The sequence below is a fragment of the Gymnoscopelus microlampas genome, assembly GCF_963454915.1.
Source record: "Gymnoscopelus microlampas genome assembly, chromosome: 3".
Classification (NCBI taxonomy): Eukaryota; Metazoa; Chordata; class Actinopteri; order Myctophiformes; family Myctophidae; genus Gymnoscopelus; species Gymnoscopelus microlampas.
Genome location: NC_139940.1, coordinates 24,689,283 through 24,713,451, shown reverse-complemented (window position 1 = coordinate 24,713,451; position 24,169 = coordinate 24,689,283). Strand labels below are relative to the sequence as shown.

At 39.9% G+C, this 24,169-nt stretch overlaps 1 protein-coding gene across 1 annotated transcript; it reads left to right on the top strand.

Annotated features, from left to right (window-relative positions):
- Positions 1 to 196: 196 nt before the first annotated feature.
- isg20l2 (interferon stimulated exonuclease gene 20-like 2) lies at positions 197 to 5,246 on the top strand. Its single transcript, XM_084051998.1, has 4 exons — positions 197 to 245; positions 1,739 to 2,644; positions 2,793 to 2,993; positions 3,408 to 5,246. The coding sequence occupies exons 2-4, from the start codon at positions 1,907 to 1,909 to the stop codon at positions 3,510 to 3,512; spliced, it is 1,044 nt and encodes a 347-aa protein (XP_083908124.1). The 5' UTR covers positions 197 to 245; positions 1,739 to 1,906; the 3' UTR covers positions 3,513 to 5,246.
- Positions 5,247 to 24,169: the final 18,923 nt, after the last annotated feature.

The window sequence follows — 24,169 nt, the reverse complement described above, 5'->3', positions numbered from 1 at the left end:
TTTACAGAAAAACAAGCCCAACATCGCTTATATTAAGCCGACCTGGCAACACAGCAATAAATATGGCAGGGATAAATCACCGACGTCACACAAACGATTCGAGTTCAGCGTGTGCTCTCTTGAGTTTTCTGGACACCTCGCGCTTATTTATGACATCACTGAACAATCCTTTGATCTTTGCCGAGCCCTTTGACCCGGAAGCTGAAGTTTAATGATCAAGGGAAAACGCATGGTGTTGTTTACAGGTCTGACTGTTGCTTTGTATTTCATTTTAATCACATTATTACACGACACTTTTCACCGTGAATGCTTTATAACGGCCTTCCTGACTTCGTTATCACAAACAATCCTGAAGCAAAACATGTTTGAAGTTAAATATGAATCAAGGCAATAACACACTAGCTTAGCACACTGCTTGTAACCTTAGCGAGCTAATTAATCAATGTTAAAATGAGTGAAGGACATTGACATCACATTTATAAACGGCTATTTAAATGTATACTTAGTTTGATTTAACAACTGGCTTACTAAGAATACTGGCTGCTTTATTAGCCAGTTAGGCAGCTATAGCGTGTTAGCCCAGTTAACGTGGATTGGGTAGTGTTGCTATGGATTTAAATGTAAAGGTAGACACTAAAATCCTCAGTTTAAATGTATCTCACAGCTAATTCAACTCACAGTGTACAAATGTGACCATTTGCTGCACAAATGATACCATTTGTGTACATTTTTACACTGAGTAACAAAATGGATAAATTAACACAACATTTTGCTGTATAGTTTACATTTTCATTGTATTGATTCTAAACCAGATTTTATTTGATTTTTGATATTTTGATTTGATGAGAATAGTCCCGCAGCCAAGGGAAATTTAGTTTCAGCTTCACCAGGCTGATGGATGTTCAGATTGTTTTTGATGAGCACTCGCTCAAGCAGGTTTAGGGGTTAAAGGAGAATTTTTGGACCAAGGTTTTCTTACCTTTTCTATGATGTTATGATATCTTAGGATGAATGGTACAGTAGAAAAATGTCATAACTCCATCCTGGGTCCGCCGCAGCTTAAAACGTGCGCGATAGGCCTTGCCTTTTTTTTTGATCTGACGTTCATAGTGACAGAACACTGTCAAAAAAATAATAAGTCTCGCTAGACGAGATTTCAATCTCGAGATTTCAATCTCGTCTAGCTAGACTTAGGTTTTTTTTGTTTTTTTTGTTGCATAGTGTTCTGTCACTATGAACGTCAGATCTCAAAAAAAAAATCACACCCAGTGTGAAGAGAGTGGTGCCTTTGAATTAGTATAATGGTTGCATCCTTGTGTTGCAATCAGCTGCAGCTGTTGAGGCCGTGCTCAAACAGACGGACGGACCGACCCACACACACGGTCAAGTGTAGGAGTGGCTGGCACCACAAAAAAAAAAAAAAAGCTATTAAAATATGCGATCTAGCGCAAGCCCTATCCGCGAACGTTTTAAGCTGTGGCGGACCTGGGATGGAGTTATGACATTTTTCTACTGTACCATTCATCCTAAGATATCATAACATCATGGAAAAGGTAAGAAAACCTTAGTCCAAAATTCTCCTTAGGTTGAGTTTCTTGCTCAGGGACACTTGACACATGGGGTTGGGAGTTGGACCCCGGTGACTTTCTGATTACCACCACTCTCTACCCACTAACTTACGGCCACCCATTTGTTAACCTGTTCATCATGCCTTCTTTTGTTTCCTTGCACCTTGCAGGTGGTGAAAGACAGCTCCACAAATCCGCGGATTAGGATTTCTTTTCTTTTTTTTTTTTATCAAAGAGGACTTTAATATGTAACTAGATCTACGTGGACGTTTTATTGGGAAGTGTGTTGGAGTGAACAGTTTTCTCCTAGTATCTGACCTCATCCCGAAGCATTCATCATGTCTGACCTAGTGATCAATCTGGTGTCATCTGAGGATGACGGTGTCAAATCCACCCGCGTGGTCAACTTATGTTCCTCAGATTCTGATAAAAATATACCACACAAATCATTAGGAAATGATAAACATAAGAAGTTTCTTCAAAAGAGGCAATTCTTGGAACGAAGGGGCCTCCTTAAAGACAAGCAGAACAAATTCAAACACAAAAAGGGAAGGCCCTTGCCTGCCCTGGAAGGGCACAGCCATCAGGGCCAACCACCATGGCAAAATGGGGCGATGCGTCCTCCACCTCCACCTCCTAGTGCCGCAAAAAACCCAAACCCATTTCACACACACAGATTAGGCAGCGCTACAAGTTCTCACTCTCAGGCGTCTGCTTCCACCAACAGCCCTGCATCCTTAACTGTCTCTGTAATGAACACTGGCAACCCTGAGCAATCACAGAAAACCATGAAGTTCAACTCAACGAAAACAACAGCCTCTTTCGCCAGAGGGTCAGGAGGACCAATTGGAAACCCAGCAAAATATCTTGCTATAGACTGTGAGATGGTGGGCACTGGCCCAAAAGGTCGTGTCAGTCAGCTGGCCCGCTGCAGCATAGTGTCCTATGAAGGAGATGTGGTGTATGACAAGTTCATCAAACCGCCTGTGCCTGTTACTGACTTCCGCACCCGCTGGAGTGGCATCCGATACCGTGACCTGGCTAAAGCTACTCCATACCCAGATGCTAGAAAGGAGGTAAGAAAAAGCATGTCAAGTGTTTGTCTTGAACCCCTTAGATCATTCAAAATGGTTTCATCTACTGCTGTGTCATTTAATTTAATCTCAAATGACAGCTTCAGTACACTAATCAGTTTAATGAATTATTATATGTATGTCTGTGTAGATACTGAGGCTCATCACAGGGAAGGTGGTGATTGGCCATGCCATCCACAATGACTTCAAGGCCCTGGGCTACTTCCACCCCCCTGCTCTTACCAGAGACACCTCCCGTATCCCTCTGCTCAACCAGAAGGCTGGCTTTGCTGACAAAGAGGTTGCCTCACTTAAGAGACTTACTAAGGCTATATTCAACCGTGACATCCAGGTAGGAGAAACAATGACTGTACCTCAATGCTTAAAATATATTAAGATTCTATTCTTCTAAAATGGTTAGGAAAGGAAATGGGCAGTATATTTTTTACTATTCGGATCTACCCCTACACTTAAAAGTTCATAACAGGTGCGACTCAATACCTAAAATATACAAATGTACCGCAACATCCCATTCATCACAACTATACCAACTCAAAATACATTCACTTATATAACTCATTTAATTTATTTCAACTTAGCTGGTCAGAATTATTTGATATATGTAAAACATTTAACAGTATTGTAAATAAATGGATGGATAAAGGAGGTAATGAGAAAGCAAAGGTGTAGCACACCTGTGTTACGATGTCTACCTCATGATTTTGAAGTGATTACTCTATTTTGATGAGGATTCTTTTTTCCTCAGGTGGGGAAGAAGGGCCATTCTTCTGTGGAGGATGCCAAAGCCACCATGGAGCTCTACAAAGTGGTGGAGGTAGAGTGGGAAAGGAAATTAGTCTCCGCATCATAGGTCAGTTAGTACCAGTGCTTGAAGTGAAATGGTAATTACGCTTCAAGATGATGTGGAAATATAAGCCTAATTCATGCTTTGTCACACAACAGTAGATGTTTATGTTGGTTATTTTCGAAGAGCAACACTGTTATGTGACAAAGCATGACTTTGTCTTTACTGAGGCAGGTGATACAGTGAAGGGGTCAGGGTGGTCTGGTGGTAAAAGAGATTATTCTGCAATCCAGGTCAAAGCTTTGATTCCTGAAAGAGTATGCATCTTGTCATTTTGAGGGGTTCTTAATCATTAAAGTTAACGATAGGGCAGGAATGGGTAGAACACAGCCATCGAGTCTTCCATTTCCTGGCTGATATACCTTTGTGACCTTCAGTTTTTACAGTTTTCTTCTATCTCAGGGTTTGCATTGCATTTCTGTGGTGCTCTTGCCACTAGGGGGCAGTCATAATATTTTCTGTCAAATGGTGCATTTATATAAATCATATATAAAGCAAAGATGTAAACAGTTCATTGGAATTGGAACAAATAATTACTGTGATCCAATACGCTCATTCACTCTAGTGGACTACTTGGGGTGCCTTTTTAAGGGTGTTCCAAACCGTGATCAAAACATTTATTAACTGTGTAATCTACGCTACAAATTCCTCCGAATGCACATCGAAATGTAGTGAAACAATTATGTACACTACATAAGGCCAAATGCTCCATAATGCAAAGTGAAGTTGTTTGAAGGGGAAAAAATTAAGGAGGCACAACAAACAAACATGACAGCAGTGAGGGAAACCAATACAAGCACCTTCCTCTTTACATGTTATGTTTCAGTTGATATTTCTTATAGTGTTACTTTTCATTACTGAAGATAAGGTTCGTGGCTAACTGCTCACTTTGTTGGGAACGATTTGTAACACAGCCTAGGTCTTGTCTATAGTTTGTTGTTCAGTCATTGTTTGGACAGAGCTTGTGTGACAGTTTTTTTTTCAAAGAAAATAGTTTTTTAAGCATTGTTCATTGATTTGCATGTTTAATTTTTAACAATGTAAAAAGAAACTTGATAAGTTCTAAAATGACATCAACCATTATATGAAGGAAAGTAGTTTTATTCAATACATAAGTAGCCTACTTAATTTCGCACAAATAAACATGATTCAAAATCATCATGTTTATTTTTTTACCTCCCTGAAATTCGGCATTTAAATTTTATTTTATTTTTTTTATTTTAAATTTAATTTTATGAAAATGATTACTTTAAGTTCTTGTGATACGATTATGTGATGGCTGATATAATTTGAAGACAATATTACACAACACCTTCCTTTCTAGCATTATGTTAAAGGAAAACCTTGCTGATTTTCACCCTAAATCCCATCGTACATTCCATACATATGATGTGAAACGACACGTTTGACGTCGTTTCGCGGACAAATACAAAGAATATATAGGGTATTTTTTGCCAAACTATATTGACCTATATTATTCATCTCACATCAGAACAATGGGATTTAGGTTGAAAATTAAAAGTTTTCCTTTAATGTATTTGCACCTACAGTATATGGACTGTGGATGTGTGGACCAATGCAAATGTGACACTGTCATCAACAAAATGGCGAACACGAAAGTAAGCTCCTACTTTACAGGTGCTAGACACGTAGCTATCATATTGATTCAGACTATCTTTAGGAGATGCCGCCTAATTATTGCCAGTGTCTATGCAATCTCAATAAAACATTTACATTGTTGATGATGTATTTTTTTGCCAGCAATTCTCAGAAACGAATATCCTAAGCCTCTTAATCCACTTCAATTTATTCAACAAATGTGTCTCTTGAATATACTAAGACCTCCAAATTATTGTTGGTTATTGTCATATTTGGCTTGTCACATTTTACAATGTGATGGGATGATATGCAAACACTTACAGCTTGTTATTAAGACCGTCTCTGGTTTCCCCTCTAGTCCAAAGAACCAGAAAGGAGCATTGCTTCTTCCATTGCAGGATATATATCGCACTTAAAATCATCCCAGGTGTAAGTCATTAGATTATTCTACCAGAACATCCCTTTCAACACAGCTACAAACTCAAAATGCAATGCAACTCTAACATAGCTGATCAGAATGATTTGATGAATACATTTTTGAACAGAATAAAGCATGCAAATGAATTGAACGTGAAATTAAAGGTATTCCACATTGTCACCCTTTACTCTTAAGTGTGTGCTCTTAATGGACAGGTCTGTAAGCCAGCCTGTGGAGCTTTCCCTTCATACTGCAGTCACCTTCCGAAGTGGCAGGTCGAGTAAAGATTGAGGTAATTTCCCATACCACTCCACCCAGCTTGTACAGTATCAGTCTGTGTGGACTCCTCAGAATGGGCACCGGTGGGCAAAGATGTCTTGCAAGACTGTGTAGACTCATCGTTTAACACCGTTCCTCCTACTGTAGTCACTGGCAATGTCTAGCCTTCAAGGTGAGTGAATCAGCAGTATTTCCCTGCTGTGAATTCAACACTAGCACATTAATTATGCAGCTGGAATAGACAGAGTCAACACACCAGATAGATCCCAGTGCAGCACAACCCAATAAAGGGAAATCCCTCCATGCAGTACATGAGATGATGAGACATAAAGCACTATCTTCATAGCTCTGGCTGGTTTCCTAATATAGGTTATATAAGTTCTATAAAAACTATAGTCTCATCTTAATGGGCATATCACTATTGCATTTATACCTGTGTAAAACATGATTTAGGGCAAAATATAGATGATTCCATGCAGAAGTAGCAGTGTACATGAAAATAAGATGTCTGGGGCTGTGCCACAATAATGGCAACATAACCTTGTCTGCATGCCTGGAGAGGTCCAGCGGGAAATGCTGCTCCTTGTGGCAACTTCTTTTGTCAGTCTTAATTATCATACAATATTGGGGTGGCAATCAATTGGGATGAACCTCTCAAGGAAATGTATTTGCTAAGATACAGATTCTGTTGTAGCAACTTAAACCCCATAATAAATGGAAACACTTGAAGTTGCCCACTAATGAATTTCTTAAGTGCTCAAATAGTAGTCTGACGCAGCATGGTCTTCTTCACAGAGCTCCTCTCTGTTCTACCAGTGGCAGTAATAGCCTACCCGTCAGTATTTGACCAAGCAGACAGCTGAAAACCACAGCCCTACTACTGATGATACTAAAGCACCTGATTGCTAAATACAGAACTTTACCCTCCCACCAGTGATGATCAGTGACTGAGAACAGTGTCATGGCAAAACTGTTTGAACACATTAAAGGTGCTGTATGTAGTGATAATTGTTGGCTAAAACAGAAGGTTTTTTTTTTTGTTAAAAGGGATAAAGCTCTATATTCTGATAGTAATCAGGGGTCTCCCCATTTCCCCAGCTCTTTCATAAACAGAAAATACATGTTCAGGTGGGTCAGCAGTTTTATCCAATCAGGAGAGAGAACCTATTTATCATCTTCAATGTTATAGTGTTACAATTCCAAATTGTCCTGCTCTTTTTTTCTTTCTCTTTCTCTGTTCATCACTTACAGTTTCACCTATTTCTCCTGTATGGGTTCTCTCTCCTGACTTTATGACATTGGTATCCCAACCTAAAAAATGCATTTTCTGTTTAGCTGGAGAGATGCAGACCCCTGAACAAACACTCTACTCTATAGCAATGATTACTATCAGAAAATAGAGCAATTTAACACTTACTTAAAAGAAAATCACTCCCCCTAGTTCTAGTTTGTTTTAATAATTTGACACAATATTCCATGGGATTTTCTTATTTGTCAGTGATCATGATTCTGAGTATAATTTGTTTTTATTCTGGACATAACATTCTAATGAAATAAACACCTTCCTCCATTCCTAGTGACGTACAGCTCTTGGTCCTCACACCTGAGCTGCAGCATCAAATGTGTTACTTCCTAAAAATGACATCATAGCTGACTCATTCAAATGAATATTTGTTTGTTTACCTCAAAGGAGACCTTGTATCATAGAGCCAGACTTGTGACTTTAGTACAATGAGTGGCTGAGACATATCTGAGCCTTTTTTCTTAGTGACCTAAGGGAAAGTTTTTGCAAGTTACTGGACCAGTTAAAATATTTTGCTTCAACCACTGACTGAGTTGTTAACAAGACCTCTTTCTCATTGAACTATACACTTAAAAGGTGCTGATATTCTTTTGTTAAAATAAGTGTTAAATAGCCCTATATTCCCATGGCGATAATTGCTATGGTGTGGTTGTTCAATAAAAGGGATCATCCCGTCCATCCATCTCTTTAGTAAACAGAAATAAATCCTTTTCAGGTCAGGATACAAATTTCCTCCCATCATGAGAGAGACCTCATTCAGGATGCATGATGAACAAGTGAAATTGGGAGTGATTAAACAAATAAATGAGCAGACAAAATTGAAACTGAACACACGCTGATAAATGATCTTTGTGTTTTTTTTCCTCCTGATTGGATGAATTTTGTAACCCACCTGAACATTTATTTCATTTGTATTAAAGATCTGGAGAGATGAGGAAACCCCTGTTACTGAACAAACACTGTATAGCAATGTTAGAAAACAGAGCTTTAACCTTTTAACAATAAACAATTTGTTTTACCAAAATATATCTCTTACAGCACCAGTAACAACTGCATCCCTGGAGTCCACAAAACGTTTTGATACAATATGATAGAAATGTGGATGAGGATGAGATTTTATAATAGACTTACAGTTACTGTACTTTCAGGTAGATTACAATACACTGCCACACATTGTAGTGAGCAGGGTAGCAAGCTTATATTCCTAGATCACCAACACAGATCAGATATATGTCTTAATGCATTATAAATGTCTTCATAATGAAGAATCTTTCTCCCCAGTCAGTCTTCAGTTATCCCAGCCTCTAGGCTGGCAGCCTCAGCCCCGTGGCACTCACCACCACTCTTGTGTCTTCCCACCTCCAGTGTTGACCATCCTGCCCTGTGCCTAGATGTCAAATTCCTCCACTGGCTGCCACTCAGCCATGGCTGCCAGCTTAACACTATCTACAAAGTTCTATTCACCTCTCCCCTCCCTTTGAGACCTCTTGCTCAGCACTACCACTACTCCAGTCCACACCTATTCTCTGCTACCCGCGGGTCTTTAAAACTTCAGCCTGGTGGCCAGCACCCACCCTCTATCCATAAGTGGTCAGCATTACAGACATGAATCACACGGTTCATGGGCAAAGCCTCAGTTTGTCGCTCAGCGGAAATGAATACAATTTTGACATTTGTATTCAAAGCTATTTTGTCTTACTTCCTATCCACATATGACCTCAATAATTTTGCACACCAAAATCCGGATCTTGAATCATGTTATTTTAACAGATTTTGATCATTATAGTTATACACTCCAAAATGTGAACTAAGTGATGCCTTTTATTACATTAGGACAATTTGTTAGCCCTGGTTGACAAAACAATTTTACAATTTAATCTTCCATAATACAGATGATGAACTTATAGATAATGTCTTAAATCCAATATTATGGTGTTTTGGATGTTTCGATTTCAGTGTTTTGAAACATTTTTGGACATTTCAGAGTCATTGTGTAAGTTCAAATATTTACATATATTTTTTCTTAATATATTGACTGTTTTCTGTAGTCCATGCATGTGATTTAATGCATTTAGACTTTTATCCCATCTCATTTAATCTCCTAGTGTACTGGTAATAATGGGAGTATTTTAATATTATTCAGTGTTATTAGCTGCTTACATAAGTGAACCATCGTTTTTAATTTCACAAGGGGCTTTAGATTTTCTTGTGTGGGTGTATTGGCAGTGGGTGGAAGGCTTTATGTGAAAAAAAAAGAAAAAACATTATTCAAAGCTGCGTGAGACATGGCAGTGAAACATATCCCTCCGCTTACAGATCCCTCTTGCTATTTGGCCTTTAATTGTAAGTACTACCACGTGATTGCTCTCTGACTCACCCATATTATTGCTATTCTAAAAATTTGAAATTAAAGATTAACAGGTCTCTTCTGTCTTCTGTAAATCCCAAACTGAGTCCAACTGTTCAACCATGGGTGCTCGGAAATTCTAATAAATTAGCCTTCTGTATTATTAAGCTCTTGTTCCTGTGTAGAATATAAAGCACACGTGTAAGGTGAGGATCATTGCTGTCAATAGGAAATCACTATCATTTTAATTACCCCAGAGCTTAAGCCATCCACCTACAGTAACACGCATGCACTCACATACGCACGCACGCACGCACGCATGCTCTCTCTCTCTCTCTCTCTCTTTCTCTCTCTCACACGCGCACACACACACACACACACACACACACACACACACACACACGCACACACGCACACACGCACACACGCACACACACACACACACACACACACACACTACATATTTGCCATGGCACAGTGTCAAACATTATGTCCATAATACTTTTTTGATTATCAGCTGTGACAAGTCATTGGGAAGGTTTTGTTTTTGCAGATTATCATTTTCCATGCACATATTCCATTCATCAACAGGTGCCGGTAGCAGCATGTTGTAAGCTCAGTAATATGATTTTTATTGCCCACTTGTTTAAGTTATTGGCATCTTGTTTTTGAGCTAAGTAGAGTTGGCTCAGCACACTTCCAACAGCGCCTTCCTTGATGGCATACACTCAGGGTCCATTTGTCAGTTTTTACAATCAGAATTAAATTAACAGATTATTTTACTGTGCTTGAGGTCAGGACTTCTAGAGCACTTCAACAGCAAGGAAAGGGAAAACTTTACTTAATTGTTTTCCGCATAATGCAAGGGGTTTGAACCAGAAACCTTGAAGTAATCTTGATTTTTTAAGTTCTCATTTTCATTTCAACCATCTGGTCCTGAAATAGACAGATACGTATAACTTGTGTAGGCCAATGCTAACTGAGAATTTCAACTCAACCAGCACTCCCAAAATCCATATATCTGGGTTTGATTGCACAACCGATATCGCCCAGCCTCTGGTGCCGACACTGACAGTACCAAGTCCAAAGGAGGAGACACACAAAGCTATAGGGTGTATTAACCAGTTATGAGATTGATTGATTGAATACTTTGAATACTACTATTAGTCAGAAATGTAAACAGCACGTGGTACAGTAAGACATTAAGACAAAACAAGTCCTGGGGACTTTCCATTGTGGTTCTATATTCAGTTCATAAAATAGCATAACAAATTTACACAAATAATACATGCATCAACAAATACAAACACTATATGAACAGGAGAAAAAGGAAAAACGGTGGCAGTGAATGACAACCCCTTTCGATGGGAATCGGTGTGTGTGTGTGTGTGTGTGTGTGTGTGTGTGTGTGTGTGGCTTTGCGTGCGTGCGTGCGTGTGTGTGTGTGTGTGTGTGTGTGTGGCTTTGCGTGCGTGCGTGCGTGTTGGTGTGGTAGAGTCATACTGTATTTAAAGGTCATGGGTGTCAGCTATGACATTACAACATGGAGGATATTCCTGTTGAAAACAATATCCCTCTGGGACAATAAAGTCTTATTTAATCTGTTTACAAATCCTGCTGTTGAATGAATGTCATGTTTAAAGTACAGGGAGGACTATGTATGTAAAGTATACAATATATGAGACTCATGACAGAAATATATATAGAGTTTAAAAGACAAAGGCTTTCTTTGTGCTCTGTTACCCAAACAATGCTGCTATCCCAGCCATTCCAGGATGTCAGATTTACATTCCAGTATTACCACAAAAAACACATTATCAACACATATACGCCTAGTATAGATTCTAACTAGAAAAGTGCTCCCCTCTGAGTGCAGATCGCTGGCAGGCCTGGTTGCCTACCCAGGGCTGTGTCTGTCGAGGGATGCAGCCGTCAGTATACGCAAGGAAGCTGCGGGGGGAATAGAGTTTGTATGACGTTTGACGTTGGGATTTCACGTCATCTACGGATGACCATATTAGATCGCCATGGTTACTCAAGAGGTTAGATTGAGCGACTTCATGCACACCATATTCAGACACAATGGTCAACCCGGAACTCCATAAATGGTCATGGCTGACGTGGACCTCCTTATATGGATCCTTATACGAGTTGTTTGAGTCTGATGTCATGACGACACGGTTTGTTTGGGTCTGATGTCTGCATGACATACCATATTTGGTTGTAGCTGCAGCGGGAACTCTATGTATGGTTATGTCTGAGTCATAATGACGGGGGGGAGAATAAGGGGGACCGCACACAGCCATTTGCTCCATCAGTGCACTTATTTATTAATTAAAACATGCACATGGATCCACGACACAACGTTTCGGCCATCATTTGGCCATCATCAGGTGGTAACAATTAGTCATCAGCTTCCTTTTAAGTCAGTGGAGCTATGTCATGTGACCAGGTAGAACATTACATACACCAGCAGTGAATCACATTACTAGAAACCAGAAAAATATAGAAAAATACATATTCCAGAGAAATAGGGAGCCATCACATTTCAATATCTATTTTTTTGATCGTGTTTTTAAAAAAGTTTTACAATTTTGTGCAATGTTTTTAAAGTGTTTTACAATTTTTAATTTAATATTTTAGATCTTGTAATTAAAACATGTAAGGGTGCTGAAGAGAGCTGAAATCATGTTTTCAAATTTAATAGCACCGCTGATAATGACGGGGGCCCTTGGGGCCCCTGGGCTGCGGTAGTCGGCAGGCCGACCCTTTAGACCCTTTAATATGCGGTAGGATGTATTTGAGGCAAACCATGAGTGTTAGGGGTAGTAGTCAGTCACCCTGGTAACCAGAAGAGTGCACACCTGAGAAGTCTGGGCACTGTTATTTTTTTGTGTTGTGAATAAGAGATTCCTTGACCACACAGTTTCCTTGACCACTCATTACATACAGTAGCTTATAATGTGCATTGAAACAAAAACAAAAAAAGGAAAAAGTGCTCCTTGGAGCACAGGTCTCCGCCAGGTCAGGTAGGTTATTGTGGACCAGCAATGTTTGGAATTCACCAATCAGGATGGAATAGGAAAAATCGGACGGATCTTTCTTGATCACTTGACTATAGAGAAAATGTTTATCGATTTGCGTGATGTTTGGACAAAATTTGTAGGAGTAATATAAAAAATATATTTTGTAAAAATCGGCCTCCTGGTGGCGCTATAATAGGGAAATGTTAAAAGGGTGGCATTTGTTCCTCAATGTAGTGCGTATGTGAAAAATCAAACAAATGCGTCTTGATCACATGACTATGGAGTCTATCATGTGTAAGGATTTGCGTGAAATTTGGATGAAATCTGAAGGAGTAACATCCAAAAAATTGTTTTACGTAAGTCGGCCTCCTGGTGTCACTATAAAAGGGAGATGTGAAAAATGTAGGGAAAATATTTTTCGTTGGCCTCTGAGGAGTGCGCATACAAAGTTTTACACAGATTGGTGCAGTTATAGGTAAAAACACGAATCGGCCTGTTATAGCGCCACCATAAGGCTGATTTGAACATTTTCAAGTGGCATTTCTTCCTCTGCCTTTTGAGAATGTGCGTGCAAAAATTTCACAAACGCTGTGTTCAACTGTTCATGATTTGAGGCACTTTTTCAAAACGGAGCACTCCTGCAAACTTTGGAAGCCAATCTTAGCCAATCAGGATGGAATATGAAGAAATGTGAAAGACCCGTTTCGTTTAATGACTATAGAGATACTGTGTACCGATTTGCGTGATGTTTGGACAAAATCTGTAGGAGTAGGCTACTGTCAAAAAACATGTTTCGCAAAAAGCGGCCTCCTGGTGGTGCTATAACAGGCCCAGATTTGGGGCAGAGGTTCTGCTCTGGCATCCAGAGAGTGTGTGTGTGTGTGTGTATGCACAGTTTCACTGCGATCAAGCCAACGGTGCAGGAGATTAGCTGTCCACAGATGGACACACGGATGGACGGACGGACAGACAGGGTGCAAAACGTCTCAGCCATGCCTTTCGGCCTGGTGGAGACAACTATAGGGGCGTGTGTCTTTTTCTAGGGGGCGTTTCCACCCTCTCTGTCCTGCCCTTCAGCTGCGTGCTGTCCCATGTGGAGCCTTTAAACGTCCAGCATCACACCAACCTCAGTCATCCTTGCAAACCTATAGCAATTTAAGACTTTGCTACCTAACCTGACTCCCCGATTATTCCTCAACATTTGATAAGTGGTGGGACATTAGTCTATTATTTAATTGGCAGATAATTAGATAATTAGCAAGTAGTGGGAATCTTTCTCTTTCTCAGTCGGCGTTTTGACTTTCAGGAGAGAGAGAGAGGGAGAGAGAGAGAGAGAGAGAGAGAGAGAGAGAAAGAGAGAGAGAGAGAGAGAGAGAGAGAGAGAGCAGAGGACTGGCTGCCCTCATCATTTAGAACTCTAACCACTTTGTCGCAACGAAACATGGGGATTTAGCTCTCAGCTTAAAAGAAAAAAGTCGAACCTTTTTTGTTGTTGTTACAAAACATTACTCTAAAGCTGCACCTGTTCGAGGGATCGACTCTCAAGAACGTGTGCACAGACAGTGCACAGACCAGCTGTGAGTGATGAAAATGAGGTAAGTGTAGCAGATCTGTATTTATAGCCTAATATTATTCGACATACCGGTATTAATCAAATGGAATACCATATGTCATATTCGTATAGCAGTAGTTCTCAAACTTTTTCGTGCCAAGGACCCCCAAAATGATATATATTTGGCCGCGGACCCCCATCTAAAAGAGTCAGAGACCCGCAGAAGATTCTTCCAAAATTTCCAAAATAGATACAAGCTCACAGCACGGCACGAAGGTGCGCGCTTTGAGCTTGTATATCTGCTATTTTTGAATAGCCAAAATATAAAATATGGATAGAGTGGTTAAAATGATTGTGATTGATGCTATATTATTAACACATTTTGCTGGGGACCTCCTGGAACCTCCCCAAGGACTCCTGGGGGTCCTCGGACCCCACTTTGAGAACCAATGACCTATTACATTTGCCTTTTACCATGCCTCTTCAAAGCAAAGGTTAGCACTAGTACTACCAGGTCCAAATCGTTTAAAACAAGGCTAGACAAAGTTTGAAGGTTTGTTTGTTTGTTTATTGTTATTATTATTATTATTATTATAGCCTACCATTTATAGGTAAAATGAGATTGGCACGGATTGACAAGTACCTACTGTACTTAAGTACAATTTTGAGGTACTTGTATTTTACTGGAGTATTTCCAATTTTCAGTAGCCTACTTTGACTTCCACTCCACTACATCTCAGAGGCAAATATTGTACTTTTACTCCACAACAATTATTTAAAAACTTTAGTTACTACCTTGTACTTTTGATTATTATTACAAAACATACATTTCGGCCATTTGAACATAGCAGATCTACAAGCTCACAATGCGTTGCGCATTGTGAGCTTGTAGATCTGCTATTTTCAAAAAAAAATTATACATTTGAAAACTTGTGAAATGGGACATTCTGCATAATGAGTACTTTATACTTTTAGTACTTTAAGTGCATTTTGATACCAATACTGTTGTACTTTTACTCAAGTAAATTTTGAATTCCGGACTTTTAATTACTTAGTAAGGGAGTACTTCTACATTGCGGTATTGATACTTTTACTTAAACAAGAATACTTTTTCCACCCCTGCTTTCTGTACTGAATAACCAGATTGGCTATATTAAAGTGTACAGAATGGAACGGGTCATGCACCTGCTGCAGTGGTTACTAAGCAGTTTCACTCCAAACTGATTTTTAGAGCATATCTGTGAAGGCTGCCATGTAGAATATACAGGCCCACGCCTCATATCATATGGAATGTGTGGAGTGCACATTGTGAACTGAAACAGAATGATATGTCACCTCATTGTTGTTATGATGTGGTTGAGGAACTTAATTGACCTCCTGTTAACTCAACATTGCAAATCTCAAAACTGATCATAACCGGATTGCACCCTTAATGCAAGTTGTTGGCATTTGTAGGCTGCAGACTACTACGTGTGGAAAATTCTATTGAATAATAATGTAAGATCACAAGTGATTGTTTGTAATGTTGTTTTTAGGTTATTTTCCAGTAATATCAGACTTTCACCCATCAAAATACGTTAACATACCAACATAAATAACTTGCTTTCAGTGAGCACTCCTCACTTTAAAATGGAGCAGTGGGTCAGACTTTGGTGTGTGAGTGTGCGAGAGCACACTCCACCTTTTGTCTCAGAAATGAATTAAGCTCCAGACCAGAACTGACTGACTGCTTTCAATACCCAGCGACTGGATGCATCTTTTAGGACAATCTTAGCTCTCCCCTAATCGAGACGCCTAACCCCGACTATAGGTCAGGGCTAGTTGTCCAGTAAAAGAGTGGTTGTGGTGGTTGGTGTTGATGTGGGAAACTGTGTGAATTTAAAGTAAACACAACAAAAATAATAATAAAACAATGGACATAGGGTAACAATTACAAAGATGTTTTGAGAAGTTTATATATTGATTTGAAATTACCATTTGCAGTAATGACTGCAAAGGGCTGTTGTCCTCACGACACTGTCGGGTGCTTTGAAAAAAAGCATCATCCAATTGGTTTGTCGTGTCACTCATAAGCTCTCAGTTTAGCTGTTGTCATCTCTGTTGACCATATTCACACGGCACGGCAGCCATGATGCCACCGTGTCATGGTATGATGTAAGAGCAAAATGGCCTCAGTGTGAACCTGGCAGTTAGAGAGCAGGAATCCACTATAGGAAAGGAAAGAAATGTGTACTTCACTTTGTCCAGACTTTCAGATCATAATAGTGTAGTAAATGGTTCATTTTTATAGATGGTAAATGGTAAATGTTTGCATAGCGCCTTTATCCAAGGTGCTTTACAATGTGCATTACTGTACATTCACCCATTCACACACACATTCTCACACTGTCGGCGGAGGAAACCATGCAAGGCACCAACCTGCTCATCGGGAGCAATTAGGGGTTCAGTGTCTTGCTCAAGGACACTTCGACACTAGCTCTGGCCAACTGCCGACCAGTGTAGGTTATAGATATAGTAATTCCCATGTGTGTCTGACCTTAGTAAATAAAATGACATGATGATCACTGTCACTGATCAGAATTTACCCTAATGTAGTCAGTGGCAGCACATAAAATTAAATATCTGCCATTTGAAAAGGACTAACCCAAATGATTCCCAGATGATTCAAATAAAACATTCTAGTTAACGGGTTACTTTTTATAGGCTGTATAGCTTAAGCTTTGTTTCTTCTTTAAATATTGAAATTGTTCCCTGATATTGATTTAGGTAAGACTTATCTGCAAAAACTCAAACCTTGTCCCTCTACGTACCACCAGCTTTGAAGTAGTTTGTTTAAAGTTTCCAGTAGCTCCTCCAAAATGTGACTCTCACTAAATACTGAGGTTAGACCAGTATTGTGTGTGTACCAGTGTAGGATTTGCTATTGTTTCTTGCCAAGTATAATCCCTTTAAGCCCACAGCATTTCTGCCTAATCAGCTTGTAGCATACAGACTAGAGCTGCTTCAGTTCAACACACAACAACTCACCTAACACACACTCTGCCAGACACCCACACCCAGACGTGCACACGACACGTACACACAAGTGTGTAACCATGGCTAGCAGCTAGAATCTCTTGGCTCAGGGAGGATTTTTTGTCACTTCTTTTAAAGTTCCTTCCTTCCACAGTGGCTCTGCTTGGGTGGCTGACACCTAATAGGTCACGACTACTGCCTGACTGTGACTGATGATGATCCTTCTAATCTTAAATCATTCCCAGTGACGGACCATTTCTCACTGTTCACACTGTTCACTCTGTCCACTCTGTACAGTGTACACAGTAAAACCCTCAGACAGTGTTAATCTAACTCTGACAGTGAACAGATGGATAAATGAACGCTGAGGATTTTTACTGTGTATGCTCTCCATCTTTTTCTCTCCCTCTCCCTCTCTCTCTTTGCCTCTCTCTCTTTATTTCATTCCTTTTTTCCGCCGCACTATTCTTTCAGAATTCTCACTCACTTCCAGCCCTCCCCACGCAGTCCCTCGCTTCCTGTCAGCTTGCGTCCGTCAGGGGGGCTCTGGTTGCCCCTGGAGATGGGCAGACCAAGTCATTCGAGGTGAGGCGATGCAGTATTGGTCAGCGTGATGGAGCAACTTCAGAGAAACTGGGAACTGTGGTTGTCCTTCCTCGGTATGAGAAAGGAAGGGGATACAGCACAGGGACTGTATACTCACTCCAAAATCCAGCATTTTAAAGGTGTAGTTCACCCCAAAAACGCTTATTTTCTATCAATTACACGCCCTATGAAGCCTTGAATTCATGGAGATTTTTTTTTGGTCGCATTCCTAATAATTTGATGACGACGGAGTCTCCAGTGAGTCTCCTATTGACCGATGACCCGGTCATCAAATTATTGGCTTAGGAATACGACAAAAAATATAAAATATATATCCATGAATTCAAGGCTTCATGGGGTGTGTAATTGATAGAAAATAATTAAGTAATTCTTTGGGTGAACTACTCCTTTAATTTAACTTTGCCCATTAAAATTGCCCCACATGGGTCAAAAATTGTTTCAATTAAATGAATACCTGGGACTTCACAGTGTAGTCAGGTTCATCCAGTGCAACTTTTGCAACCCATGCTCAAATCTGATGGTAGGAAAGAGAAAGTTTGATCAATTATTTAAATATCAGACAAAGCTGTATCTGATAGACTGGGTGTTCATTATTGCACAGATGATATGTCTGTGTAATAAGCTCAACAAGCTTTTCATCATTTAGAGATCACTGGTTCTCAAAGTGTGGTCCAGGGACCCACAGGGGTCCTTGAGGAGGATCCAGGGATTCCCCAGCTAAAGGATTGACCAAATGGACCCTTAAAGGTCTGTAACTCCAAGAATGTACAAATGGACTCTCACAGGTGCATTTGAGTGGGGCAATTGACACATTTGTTTTACTGTGCAGATTAGTAGGCCTATCCCAGAGATAAAATAATATATATATTCAAATGGGGGTGAAACTTGGCCAAATGCATATGAAACTTAGGGTCCTTGAAATTAAAAAGGTTGAGAATCACTTATCTAGATCAGTGGTCCTCAACCTTTTCAGGCTGCGACCCCCCAAAATAATCATAATTGAACTGGGGACCGCCTAAAATAATCATATTTGAACTGGGGCCCCTCCAAAATAATCATATTTGAACTTGGGACCCCCCCACCCTGACAAGCACTTGGAATTGTAGGAGTTGAGGCATTACATTTAGTTTGACTCGGTTCCACAGATACATATTGTGAAAATAGGCGATCTACAAGCTCACAACGCCTTGCCGGCTATTTTTATTTTTTTAATCTTTCTCTGCATTTGCATATTTCACAATTTGGCCAGTGTTAGAATTCTTTTTATAGTATAGTTTGTTGATTACTTGTGACGCAGACAACCCCCAAGGGGTTCCGACCCACAGGTTGAGAACCCAAACTAGTGAAAATAGTCCATCCAATCCAATCCACTTTATTTATATAGCACATTTTACAACGCAAGGTTACCAAAGTGCTGCACAGAAAATCAAAAAAAGCTAAATACACTACATAAGCATGTACACCAAGCTCGCCATGCTCAATGTTGTGAGCTTGTAGATCTGCTCTTTTCACTGCTTTAAAAAAAACTTTTTTTATTGAATTTCTTCGATTCTTTTGAACCATTTAGGAAATTCTTTTGAAAAACCTTTATTTCAGAAAATGTTGAAATTTAAATAATTTCCTTTTTTTATAGGGAAAAAGAAAAAAAGGACAATTACTCGCGACCAATAAAAATACATGCAACCCCAAAAATGGGTCCCATGAGCCATGACCCATTGTTTGGGAATCACTGATCTAGACTTTGTCCATCTTACCCTTCTTTTCACTCCATCACCATCATCACTGTAGTTCTCTCAAGCCTCGAGTGACCTTTCCTGGCGAGCAAGCGGTCAAAATCTCCTTTGGATCCATGTTTCCTTTCTCCCAAGGTGAAGTCATTGCTCATTGGGTATTCTGTCCACTTGTGATGCCTGTCTAAGCACTTCTGAGGTTGCCTGGGATCTATCCTCTGCCTGCTCTTTCTCCCCAGAGGAAATCCACTGTCTCTCTCTCTCTCTCCTTGGCATATGGAAATGTGGTCATGGCAGGAGGCCATACGCCTAGCCCGGCTGGCAACAGGGGTCGTCTGTGTGTGAGAGGGTTAGAGAGTGTAAGAACAAGAAAGAGAGAATTTAGGACATGGATCGTACTGCCATTCAGAAATGACTGAACTAGATTGGAAAGTTGTTCAGGAATTAAGCATAATTGATCAATTTAGGTTTTTGGTTTATGCAAACATTACTGGACACTTGACATACTTGACACTAGTATATGAATAATAACACTATAAAACAGCCTTTGATTTGGAATTATAGCGATAGGTTCAGGATAATTCACTCTCTGTTGTTTGCTATGTTGAGCTGTTTTTTTTAACCACTTGAACCCTAGAATCCCTATTCTAGGGTTCAATATCAGGGGAACATCAGCCGAAAATAGCAGATCTACAGTAGCAGATCGGCTATTTTCAGCAAAGAGGTGTAGAGGGAAAAAAAGAGTACAGAGCCAAAGGTCAAGTTTACTATTGACGGTTTAAGTGGTTAAATGTCTGAAAATACATTAACATGAATCCAACATACACTGATGATAGTGCTGTCAAACAAGTCTATGAAAGTTTAATCAGCAACACAATTTTATACAATATGTAGTGGGTCCCTGCTTCATCTCTCTCTCAGCTAATAGGGGTCCTTGGACTGAAAAACCTTGAAGACCCCTGTAAATGTATACTGTATAATAGCAATGTCTGATCCAGAGTTCAAGATCACTATGCAAGATGCCTCAGTCAAGGGTTGACTGATATACATTAGATCTATCTAATGACCACTGCAGTGCTTACACACAGTGGAACATGGTGACATTTTTATCTTCATTGCCTTTTTGGACAACTTCATTTCAGAATAGAGCCAAATTTGGCTCTGTTTACAGATTACACGAGAAACCAGTAATTATTTATTAATCCCTCTTTGATTAGAAAAGTTGTTTTGCTGAGACCAACAACCCCTAAATTAATTTCCATCCTCACTTAATAGCCTACTTATTTAAATCAAAGGAAAATTCTCATTGACCTAACTTTGTGATTTTCCAACCTTAATGTCAGGTTTCTGCTCTAACAAGGGGAAGCAAGAAGACACAGAGAATGGCAATATCCCTCCCACAGTTACTTGTAAAACAGCTTGTATGAAAAGATTAAAGAGTCTGGTTCAGACTTTGACTGTTCAGCTTGATTGAGCCTACCCCCAGATCCAGGTGAATGAATTTTCTGCTCATAACCTGTAAATTGTTTAGAAAATTACACACCTGGTAAGGAAAGAAGTATACTAGAGACAAGATGGAAATTGGGCAAAGTGACAGTATCCTCCAATAAACAATGACCTTTCATTTTATTAGTACAATGGATTCTAACCAAGACCCCAATGCTTTAGCATGATTTCTCTCACTAATACTGAAACTAAGGACCTCTATAATATAGAAAATAACAGCTAATGAAGTTTAAAAATCTGCCTCCCTATTTATGTATTACTGTGCAATTTAGCCTCCCCACTGGAAGCTTTTATTGACTGTACCTGTTTGTTTTCCAGTTTCTTGCTCAGAGACACAGGTTATATAGTGACGCTGGGACATTATAAAGTAAATGATGGTACCCTCCTGCGTCAAGCAGTGAGATGTGAGATAAGTGTGTCATTTTGGAATGACAACTTAAATGACAATGACAACTAAAATGACAAAGTCTTTGTCATTAAAAAATATAATAAAGAAAAGTAATGAATGCCAATTTCTTGAGAATTGCTAATATTCCAAAACCAGGATTTTAATTAGAACATTGTTGTTGGACAAGTGCTCCTATGCAGTGTGCCATTAAAAAAAATCATTCACACACGCACGCACGCACACATGATTCTCTAGCGCACGCACTCTCGATCTCATGCTGATCGAGCTCTGGTATGACACAAAACTGAAACCGTTGCCTAACAACAGTGGTTTGAGCATCATTATTGTGCTGACAACGCATTGTGAAGTGATGAATTCATCAGCATATTCCCCTCCGTCCTCCTCTCCTCTCCCTCTCTCTCTCTCTCTCTTGCTGATTGAGCTCTGGTCTGATGTCACACACAACAGAAACTGTTGCTTTCGTCGGTTATGTCCAGTCCATAGATGGATGTATTTGAGGAATTTCATTGTCTCCACCAGGCCGAAGGTGTGGTAGAGACTATGTTTTGCAGCCTGTCCGTCCGTCCGTCCGTCCATCCGTCCGTGCGTGCGTGTGTTTGTCCGTGTGTCTGTCTGTGAGCAGCTAATCTCCTGCACCATTGGGCCGATCGCAGAAAAACTGCACGCATACTCCCTGGATGCCAGAGCAGAACCTCTGCCCCAATTTTTCAGATCAGCCTGTTATAGCGCCACCAGGAGGTCGATATTTGCAAAACACATTTTTTTATCACTCCTACAGATTTTGTCCAATCATGCAAATCGGTACACAGTATCTCTATAGTCATTAAACGAAACGTGTCTTTGAATCTTAGGCAATCCTGATTGGCTAAGATTGGCTTCCAAAGTTTGCAGGAATGCTCCGTTTTGAACAAAATGCCTCAAATAATGTGCAATTTTTTCTACCAGGGTTGTGGCTCTTTCGGAGTGGGAACTTTGATGGGGTGGGAGGGGTAACATACATTCACTGTTTTTGTATGCATTTTGTTATTGACCTGTATGTGAAAATATAAAATAAAATAAAAACCTTGAACAAAAAAAATATAATGTGCAATTTCAATGAAACTTTGCGTGCACATTCCCACTAGTTTTTACCTATAACTGCACCGATCTGCGTAAAACTTTGTATGTGCACTCCCTAGAGGCCACGGAAAAATATTTGCATTTTTCACATCTGACTTTTATAGCACCACCAGGAGGCCAACTTATGTAAAACACATTTTTTGATGTGATCGGATCTGTCCGATTCCTAATATTCCATCAACATTGCTGGCCCACAATAACCTACCTGACCTGGCGGAGACCTGTGCTTTGATGAGCACTTCAAGTTATTTCTGATACTGATGGTGGTGCCGATACAGATGGTGGAGTAGTGGAGGATGTTTGGAATTGACAAATTAATTTGAACAGTTGTATAAATTTTAACAAATTCAAAGGGATTTTGCATTACCCTCATGGGGGAGTGTTTTGGTGAAATCAACATTCTAATCACTCTCTGCCTGCTCTCAATGCCTGGCTAATGCCAGCTGGAAAACTCTCTCTCTGACAGACAGACAGACAGACACACACACACACACACACACACACACACACACACACACACACACACACACACACACACACACACACACACACACACACACACACACACACACACAGACAGACAGACAGACAGACACACAGACACACACACACACACACACACACACACACACACACACACACACACACACACACACACACACACACACACACACACACACACACACACACACACACACAGACACAGACACAGACACAGACACACTCATATATATTGTCTTTGTATCAGTGCTAGCCACTTTCAACCTGGCGTCCAAGCCGTCCATAGTTTGGGCATGTCATTATAGGCTAAAGACATTTCCAAAATAAAATGTTGAAAAATAAAACGTTTCAAAAATGTTTAAGATATTTTCTCTGAGATGTAACTTCATTGATAATACAGTAATTCTGCACATGACAGTTTGAGAGCCCTAGAAGCATGCTGTACTGTATGTTGGATTAATACACAGTGACATGATTGCTGTTTATTGGGTTAGTGTGTGGGAAGACTACCATAAATCAATAAAAATAATTTTCATTTTGAATTATGAATTGATTAAACTGAAGACTCAATTGACCTCAACCCTGTCCTGCAAAGTGATTAAATCACTATAAGAAAAGCTAAATTCTGCAACAGCACTTCAATAATCCTGAAAATATATAAATCAATGTGAATGAAGGATATACTGTATATGCTGTGTGGCATGCGATGGATAGATTCACCACCCTATTTTTTTATGGATCCAGCCAATACAGTAGCCAATGGCTTTTGACTTTGGCGGAGGCTAAAGTGTGTGATGAAAGTCAGTCCATGCCACTATCCAGCAATCTACTCCCAGTTTGATGAATGGCTTTAAGCATCAATCAATACGTTTTTTTATTTTTTATCTTAGCTCCAAGCATTCATGCAACTATTAGGGCACCAGGCAATGACTCTCTTCTGGAGGTCTTTTTTTGTCTGTTTGTTTTAGGGGTGCAACAGTTAATAAAACGAATCGATTTAATAAAGATAATTGATAATGTAATAAAATAATCAATCCCTATTTTGGGCATGTCATTATAGGTGAAATGTTGAAAATAGCTCATGTATAAGTTCTCAACAGCGCGTTGCAATGCGACGATGCGAGTTTGTTTGCATTTTCAGGCATTTATTTAACCTAGAGCTTTGTCTCTTTATTACCTTCTCCCTCCCTCCCTTTTTCTCCCCCCCCCCCCAACCTCCACCCCCACCCTCCCTCTCTTTTCAACACAGATTG